Below are 9,430 nucleotides of genomic sequence, written 5' to 3'. Positions count from 1 at the left end.
TCCCTTTCACTGAACCTATATGCCCAGTATATATTTTTGTTTTTCACATTATTTGCTGATTATATGTCCTTATTTTGATATGATATGTACATTTTTATGGTTTGACCCAGCTTTACGCGTTTTAAAGATAGTTATATTGCATCTGTTATCAATCCTGATTGCTCTAACTATTAAAACTATCCAAAGTTGAAGCGGTTCTCGATCAAGTGTTGATCTTTGAGCTTATTCGACTATGCCTCGTGATTGGTTAAAAAAGACCCTTGCCGTTTACTCAACAAATCACTTGCAAGACTGCAATCAATCGAGACGTGATAATTTGCGTTTTCCAGCGCTTGCGGCCAGTTAAGTAATTTTACTTTTAATTTGCTCCAAAACTCAGTTTTTTGTTTTTCTTAGCAACCAAGCTCCAAACAGGCGGGATTTAATGAGAGACACTTGATGTAGTCTTATTTGGACAGTTTTTCGAGGGATAAAGAGTCAGTTTCGGTCGAATGTGTAACACTCAGTTCACACAGAGTAACAAATCAAAGATGAAGTTATCGAAAATGATTGGAGAGAAAAGTAGATCTGTCTACATGAAGAAAAGAAAGAGAAATTTTTCTGGAAGGCGAAAACAGAAGAAGAGTAGGAAGAAACCGCTGCTGTTGTTGACGAAATCGCCTCCTCAACTCCGAGCACCTCCCGGGTTGAAAATCAGTTTACCATCTTAAAGAAATGCCACGGAAAATTTGAGTGCCCTATTTACGAGATGCTTTTGATAAGGAAAAAGAGACCGACTCTGAACACTCAAAATGAATCCATTCCAGCGAAACTGTTTATTTAAAATATTTTTCCATTCTTTTGTTTATTTCCGCCTCGTTTATTCTAATGTAATTTGTCACTTACTATTGTATATATAACGTTCACTATCTTGTTATAATTTGCATTCGATAATGGTGACATGTCGCCGAAACGTCATGTTTTTATATCGCTACTCTTTATTCTAAAATATCCGCAAGTTTAGAGGCTATTTTCTCATTGCGCAATAATTTTGTCTTCAAGAAAAGATATCTTGAGAACAATTTATCCGATTGATCTGCAATTTTCAGTGTTTGTTCCTCTTGATAAGTTTGGTGTTATAAGCAGAGCAATTTTTCGTATGATATGTGTACTTATGAAGTGAGACACCCCTTCAATTTCCCATGTCAAATTTAATCACTCATCATTTGAAATGTTTTCAACATACCAGAAACCCTTCTGATCATAGCAATAAGCAACATGTCTTCTTTGAATTGATACTAAAAACATTATGTTTTAGTAATGCCAGAAGGAGCTATCTTTTCTTAAGTAACCCTCGGTAGAAACCAGCAGGTGGCAAAATTAAATGATTGGTATACTATTACAACTGACATGTGGAGTGTGAGATATTTTTTTTCATGATCTTCAAGTCATAAGCTTTCTAGGGATATATAGTTTGCCTAAGTTTTCAACTAAACCTAACTATGAAACATGATGAAAAAAATGGGCATTTTTTAGGTTTACCCCAACCTTAAAATACGCTCTAAAACAAGAACTCTAAGAGCTCTCGAAAGCATTCAATTTCCTGATAGCAACTTCAAGGAAGACAATTCTTAATCGATTCAACCAAATTTTCCTCGACAAAAAAATTGATGTCTAGACTGAGTTAATATCTTTGGCTTCAATTACTTTTCTTCCAAAGAATTAGATTGAATAAAAGGCAGTTAAACTACTAGCTGTATAGTTAAATGATTCCCATATCAATTGATTTACGTCCTCTTTCCTTCATACATCAATAGAACGGAAGAGGCGGCGGGTAAAAAACATTCCAAGTAACTGAAAACAAAAAGAAACATCTCGTGAAAACATATCTGAACTCCTTCAGTAGTTGTACACAAAGGATTGATACTGAGTATTTCACTTTTCATTCGCTTTTTTTTCTCATAATATTATCATTACTTTTTCGTTATGATATATTTTCTCGAGATCATCAATCTCGCGCCTTTCGTACTACCATCAAATCAATTTTTTCTCTATAACTCCTGAGTTAAAACGATACCAAAATATATTTTCAGGAGTTGATAAATCTTTCGTTTCCCTTTTTTTCCTTCCGTGATACCCAAGTTACACGAGTAACCAGCGCGAAGAAATGCCTACAGATTTTGATCGTTTCCTTTGCCTACGGTGGGTACGATAAGAAACTAGGTTACTGTGGAAGGAACATCTACAAACCTGGACTCCGGCCATGGATACTGCTTCAATACCGTGGGCGAACAGATATTTATCGACGAAATCTGTTAGCGACTGAAGACAACCCTGGAAAGAATTTGAAGACAAGAGTGTAAGAGAGCGGGCGATTGCGCGCAGGAGTCACTTAGTTATGCATAGATTAATTTGAATCGATCGGCGCATTACTTGTGTGATACTTGGTCGAGGGTTGTCTGGGTTTCAGACCAGGCACAAGAGTGGGTGTTGCCGTGAAGCCGCACTTTTAAAGTATGAGTTCACACCGTATGGCCGTACTAGTTGATAAGAGTTGATTAGTGCCGTATTTCTAAGAGGGTCATTGATTACGATGAGAGAGAGAGTGAGACAGGCTTAAGGGAGATTTATGGTGCAGAAACCATATAATCTTTATATCCATAATGAAAACTATATATACGTGAGTTTACTTCTCACTGAGGTACTTGATTTTCAGGGGTAAATTAACCGTTCAAAAAACTGTCCGTCTACTAACGCCGCCATATTGAAAACAACTTAGTAACCTGGCCGCACACCTAGGTAACGATGGAATCGCATCATCAAGCGGTTCACAATAAGCCGTGCTGCTCTGGTTCTCGAAGAAAACATCATTATTTGAGTCACAAATGCCTTGTTTTGCGACTCTTAGTTGTTCAGACGGATCGCCAAGCAGATGTAAAAAAAAGGTGAAAGTTACCGAAGAATATTGAAAATTGCGGCAAATTGGAGCACTGACTGCTGATAATGGGGAATTGTTAGAAGACTACCAGGCCTTGCAGGAGGAAAAGGTAAATTTTACTGTGACACGACCTAAGTCCTCCCAACCCTTCAAGCGGTGATAATGATTGGTCCCTAAATCCTTTTTAAAGGCGAAGATAAAAGTTTTATGGTTTCTGGAGCTTACTTCTCGTTTAAGGAACCGCAAATATTAGAAACATTACCTTCGTATGAATTTTGTTTTTATCAAAATTCGAAACCTTGTTGCAAGTTCTTGTGTTTTCGTCCTTCTTACAGCAACTCAGCGGTACTTTATTGTCCTTATTAACTTCTTTCCATTTACTCTGGTCCCAGTCCATGAAATTACTTGCGCCACAGCATTCGAGCTTCAGAGAATAGACAGCGAAGAATAGTATAATGAGTATTGTTTTACTTCCTCAAGGAAAACCTATGTACCTTCTGAGGAAAACAATCAGTTTGATGTATTTAACTCTGACCGAACGATTCTGTGCAAAGGGTTAGCTGAAAGAGAGGGGGAGGCTAAGCTTGTTTGTAAGCTCATCTTTTAAATAGGGAGGGAGAGGCTGGGCTTGTTTGTAAGCTCATCTTTTAAATAGGGAGGGAGAGGCTGGGCTTGTTTGTAAGACCCTTTTTGTGAAGAGAGAGGGGGAGACTGGGCTTGTCTGGAAGCCCTTCTTTGTAAAAAGGGAGGGGGAGGCCGGGCCTGTTTGTAAGCCCCTCTTTGTAAAGAGGGAGATAGAGGCTGGGCTTATTTGTAAGCCTCTATTTGTCAAGGAGAAGGTTTAGCAGACAAGGGAATAATGAGAGTGCTTGAAACTCGTCCCCACCCTTCTTGGATGGTAAAAATGTTACAGTCACTTCTAAACAGAAAGCTTCTTACCTTACATTAATGGGAAATTGTGTTTAATGTCTAAAGAAATCAAAAAATGATCTGCTTACACGAATTTGTAAACTATCCACGTTTTGATTAGTGGGTGAATCGCTTGTCACCCCATAATTTGTCTTTATTTCTTCTTTAAGCATATTTTCCACCGCAGTTTCAACCTTTTGAAAGAAAAACGAAGAAGTTGTTTGATCATAAGTTTAAGAAACATTTTCTCCCTTTGCTCTAGAATGGAAGTTGATATGTCAAACGCATCGGTTACCGAATCGAATTTCTGAGACCTTTCTCTCTCTGCAGGCACCTCGTACAATTCATTTTCACAACGTTCGAGGGGGATTGGGAAACTACAATACTTGCGCAGTGGTTGAGGAAACACAAGTTAAAGAAGCTCATTCGAGAGCAAACATAAACGGGGAGGAGTGAGCAGTTGTCGTTGATCCTAATTAAGATCTCTCACTTGACTTTCCACGTTCGCTGTTCCGACGCTCGTGCCCGGTATTTTCCGAAGTTTAAATTTTCATTTCAATTGATAACCGACTGGATTCGGTTTAATACAACGTTTGCTCTCATTAGTTTCTTAACAAATAAAATTTTTTACGTCTTTAATAATAGGAACTCAAATACCCAAAGCTTAAGAAATCGGAAATGTGTGAAATTACTAAAGAAAAGCTATAGAAAGTCAGACCTACCCTGTCGCGATAAGTGAAACTAAGAATTCCCGCCACAGCCTCAGCAGCAAATATCAAAAATAAGCAGCCAAAGAACTGAAAAAACAGAGAAATTTATAAAAGGCTACAGGTTAACTACGCACAACAAACCCAACAGCTCATCACTACCTCAGCTCATCCCGTTTTCTATGACATAAATCAACATGGCGCACTGGATCAGCTCCTCCCCTGGATGCTAATTGATCGGAGGTAACTAGAGCAATTTTCAGTTGAGCGTCAAAAGCAATACGGGATTTCTTTGATTTTGCTTTACTTCGTTGAGATATTAATCCAGAAAACTCGCGTCATTTTCTCAACCAATCTGATTCTTGACTAAAACCTATTGCAGCTTGGTTGCTTGCATTTTTATGCGCTCCAAGCTGTCTGCTTGTTTTTACTTAGAGTTCTCATGAACTATCTAATATGCCCCTCTCCTCTGATTGACTTTTTTATTACGAAACTCCATAGGTATGCCTTTCAACGCGGCTATTCTTTCCCTAAAAGGTTGTTAGTACCCATTTACACTCTTTACCAAGAGAAGCTACAAATAATCTAAGGGTGTCTTGTCCACGAAAACAACATATATGACCAGGCCGGGGCTCGCTTCCTGACCTCTTTTTGCGGAGTCTAGCGCACTGGCCGCCAGGCCACCGCACCACACTCAAGATGAAAGTCACCTAAGTTTAAGCTTCAGTACCAACCAACAACCAACAACAACATACCAAACCCAGGAGACGTCGACTTTCCTTTATGGTCCCGCAGCATCCAAGGAAACCGACGAACATTACAAATCCACCACTCGCCATTAAGATTATGGAGGGAAGCATGAAACCAATATTCCCAAGAAAGGCGTTAAGCTGTCCTGGGTCAATCTCGTTCCATATTCCTATTCCTAAGACCGCCGCGCCGGCAAGCTGCGAAAACGAAGAATGAAAATATGATCAAAGATTTTATCAAGGGCGTTACAGACGGAGTTTTAAGATACAAATACTCCCGCGCACACCCCTTTGGAAAGAAAAAAAAAATATAATTTAAAGGGTACTGTGTAAAATTTGTCGGTTAAAAAGTTTTATCCACAAAGTTAATTGACAAGTAGAAACACGCAACGAAGAAGCGCGATCGGAGTGCATGTTTCCTTGCGTGACTCTTTACTCACGACATATCACTCTCCCCCAGGCCCTGAATTGATTTCAACGTATGCAGAATTTTCGGTTCATCCAGGGAAACATTGCAAAAACGAATTTTATTCCAGCATGGAGAGCGTTTCTAACATTCATCTTTTGGTGGAACTTTCTAATTCGAAGTCTACTGACGCATATGATTCAATCAAAAATAGAGGTCTGTGAAGAGTCTATAAACAATCTCTTAGCATCAGCCGTAAATTGGCGAAAGGTCACGAATGGAAGACGTGATAGATGATATTGATATGATATCGTAAATAGCGCGCGTTCTTTTGTGCGCCTGATTTTGAATTGAATGACAGACTCCCGATAACTACTGCCAATTTTCATTAACATCGTAACAACAAATCCTATTAGCGAAGCAAAAGGATTAGAATACTCCGTAGAGTTCGCAAAGTTCTCTCTCATTCGATATCCAGGTTATGGGCAAAATTATGGCACAAATATCGTTGAAATGCATTCTTTTTTATATACCGCTGCGCAGACGACAGTAAGTGAATACTAACCCATTTTGCAGTCACCAGAGTGCGATGTGTAGGACAATATCACTGGCCGCAGCACGAGAATATTGTTATAGCTCGTCTGTTATTCGAGCTTATTCGCCATTTCAATAACTTGAAACAAAAAGAATCTTAAAGATGATTTCTCGACTTTGTCGTTTGCCTGTGCTCCTGAAAACATCAGATCGACCTCCGCCTGTCCAACATTAAAGGCCCATTTCCAACCTTGATGCAATGAGGTCGTTTGTTTTTGTTTCGAACCACCGCTTTTGTTTAAATAGCGCCTCTGATTGGTCAGTTATTTTTACCTTGTCACGTTGTCTCAAAATACCTTCTGACGTAAAAGTGTTGATGGCACATATATCTTTTACTGCTGTAATAAACAATAGAGGCATCGGAAAAGGCATCGGTGGCATACGGAAAGGCACCAAGAAGGGTTATATTTACGTTTTGTAACTTGCTACGTGACGAAAAAAGAAAACCAAAACCGTTGTCCCCAGATGAATTCTCCCACCTTGCCCCAAAAAATTTTCAAATTTTCCGCAACTTCACCTTTTCCTATTCGTAGGTCCGGCCAAGCCTTTATGGTCATTAGCTCCCGTATAGCCCCTAACTATGGCTTATAAATACAGGTGTTTAGTGTTAAATTGTAAAACTCCACGAAGAAGTCTACGACAGTTAAACGAAACGCGTCGGAGAATAAAGAAATTTTACAACTACCGTTCGTAGAGTGCTGCTCACCAGTTTAGTTTTAAATATTTTTTTTTTAATTTGGTGCGATAGCTGTGGTCAGTTTTTCCATGCAGGTTGTCTGGATGTACCTTTCGCAGAGACGTGGGGGGGACAGAGACACCAACACAACATTTCACCTGCCGTTCGCTTCGAAAATTAAGTTTTCATCCCGAGTTTATTTGTTAAATAAAATAGAAAAAAAAAAACACTTCGAACGGGAAACAGAATTATTTTAACGCCTGGGTCTTCTGAAAAAAGATCTCCTAAACGAGTGGCCCTGATTATAAATATTTAAGCATGGTAAACACATTAGCCTTAACTTGGCTGTTTCTCGAAGCTCAGTGTTTTCCTACATGCCTTTTTCACGTGAAATGAGGCGATTGAATATATATAATAAACACTAAAAGAACCACAGCTGATGGAAATTTAAAATTTCTTATCTAAAGGCTGTCGAAACAAACTTATTAATGACTCTAAAAATATAGAAATCTAGAGCGAAATTTTTTAGAGTTGCTTAGCTTTTCATTTTTCCGGAATCGAAAGTCGAGATTGCAAAATTCAAGTGAAAAGCAAACCAACTGTGATTTACACCTTAAACAAGTCAAGATACTTTTTTTCCGTCATACAACAAGTTACATATCGTAAATATCACTCTTCTTGATGCCTCTCCCGGTGTCACCGATGCCTTTCCCGATGCCTCCGTTGGTTAATAGCAGTAAAAATATTGTTCCAGTCAAAGCGTTTGGAAAATTGCTTAAATTTTGAATTAGCGAAGTATAACCTGGTAACATTTTGGCTTTACAATACGATTGTTTTTTGTAAGTTACAAAACGTAAACATAGTTCTTTTTGGTGCCTTTCCGGATACCACCGTTGCCTTTCCCGATACCTCCATTGTTTAATACAGCAGTAAAAGATATATGTGCCATCAACACTTTTGAAAAATTGCTTCACATTTTATTTAGCGAAGTACACTGTTAACATTTCGGCTTTACAACACTATTGTTTTCTGCAACTACTAATGATATGTCTCTATACGAGTTATTAAATTTGTTTCCCCGCTGACCACTCGTATTTCGGTCATTTCTTCACCCCCGCTCGTCGCCCGTGGTAACTCCCTCTGCGTTTTCTCCGATGAATTTGAAGAGCGTGTCAAAAGAATTCGGTTTAAAACAGTTCTATACGTTTAATCCAGCATGGAATCAGATAATCCATTGACTTTGTAGTTTCCTAGGCAGCAAACGCTTATGGATCGGTTGTTGCTAAAGAGAAACACGAAAATCCTTGCGAGTATTTCGAAGAAGGCGGAAATGTTGATCCACCACGTTTTCATCCATTTATCAATTTTTTTTAATTGAAGTTTGCCATCCTTGTTGAATAGGACCAAGGGTCAGTTGAAGTTTCCTGCCCGTGGAGAGGAGCTTACGCTCGAAAGAGTGGTCGGTTGTTGTCCATGCAAAGCGGCAAATAAGAACTGTAACGCAAACTGTCAGTGTCGCTAACGTTCCTTCAATGAAGTGACTAAACTTAAAATGATTACACGTCCGGCAGTCCGATATTTTCTACATTTCTCTTCGAAATCCAAAAAATATTTATACGAAAATGTTCTACCTTTATTTACAATCCTCAAGCGCCTCCAGGCAGCGTAAAATTTCAAAGAGATCCAACCGTGACATTTAAAAAAAATTTTCTTCGGATTCTTCCGGACAAAATTCAAAATACTGTAAGGAAACTGTAAAATGACGAACGGCGAATGTATTTACCTTAAAACAGTTGACTATGTGTCCAGAATGGCTCTTGAGAAAGACGATTTTAGAAGGTTTTCTGTGATCTGGGAATTTCGTGTTACAGGAAATTGGGTCGCGGCGTGCGTTGCATCAAGGTTGGAAATGGGCCTTTAAACCTTCTCAGTTGTCAATACGCTGTGGCGAATTTCAGCTGTACTGCGAAACTCAAGGAGACGGATACTAGCTCAAAATTATTTATACTTACCCAAGATATAAAATTGAAGGCTAAAAGGAGGGTCTTTAGACAGTTGATACCACACATCAAGTCGACAGTTGGCTTCGCAAATGCAGTCACAAAAGATACCTGTGCCAGTTGGGCTGTAAGCACACGCAGCGAGAAGAAACTTAGGCTTGAAGACGAACCAATGCGCTTGTTGGATGAATAGGATCACTCAAGGTTTCTGGTAAACCAGACCAAAAACTCTCGATCTAAAACGACCACGAGGCTCGATTTTGTAATCGAGGCTCGATTACGAAATCGAGTCTCGATCACGAAATCGAGTTTCGATTTTGTAATCGAGGTTCGATTTTCCAATCGAGCCTCGTTTCTTTAATCGAGGCTCGATTTTCCAATCGAACCTTATTTCTTTAATCGCGGCTTGTTTTTAAGAAAGAAAGAAAGAAAGAAAAAAAGAAAGGAAGAAAGGAAGGAAAAAGGAAGGAAG

The 9,430-nt window shown here is 39.0% G+C and overlaps 1 protein-coding gene across 1 annotated transcript; it reads right to left on the bottom strand.

The window, feature by feature from the left end:
- Nucleotides 1-796: 796 nt before the first annotated feature.
- LOC149038792 (CD151 antigen-like) lies at nucleotides 797-9,268 on the bottom strand. Its single transcript, XM_089185841.1, has 7 exons — nucleotides 8,971-9,268; nucleotides 5,289-5,480; nucleotides 4,549-4,623; nucleotides 3,916-4,020; nucleotides 3,180-3,341; nucleotides 2,230-2,313; nucleotides 797-1,833 (listed from the first exon to the last, which is right to left on the bottom strand). Exons 1-7 carry the CDS (start codon nucleotides 9,025-9,027, stop codon nucleotides 1,783-1,785), a joined length of 726 nt encoding a protein of 241 aa, XP_089041967.1. The 5' UTR covers nucleotides 9,028-9,268; the 3' UTR covers nucleotides 797-1,782.
- Nucleotides 9,269-9,430: the final 162 nt, after the last annotated feature.

Source organism: Pocillopora damicornis, chromosome 10 (genome assembly GCF_964200805.1).
Source record: "Pocillopora damicornis chromosome 10, jaPocDami1.2, whole genome shotgun sequence".
Taxonomy (NCBI): domain Eukaryota; kingdom Metazoa; phylum Cnidaria; class Anthozoa; order Scleractinia; family Pocilloporidae; genus Pocillopora; species Pocillopora damicornis.
This window is presented reverse-complemented; position numbering and strand designations above follow the sequence as displayed.

Bases quoted from the DNA above. Each gene is read 5' to 3' on its own strand.
- LOC149038792 (XM_089185841.1), bottom strand. From the start codon at position 9,027: ATGTGTGGTATCAACTGTCTAAAGACCCTCCTTTTAGCCTTCAATTTT. The intron at 3,342-3,915 runs GTAAGCAGATCA...TATTCTCTGAAG, and splicing joins TGGATAGTTTACAAATTCGT to CTCGAATGCTGTGGCGCAAG. The intron at 2,314-3,179 runs GTAATGTTTCTA...AATTCTTTCCAG, and splicing joins AAAACAAAATTCATACGAAG to GGTTGTCTTCAGTCGCTAAC.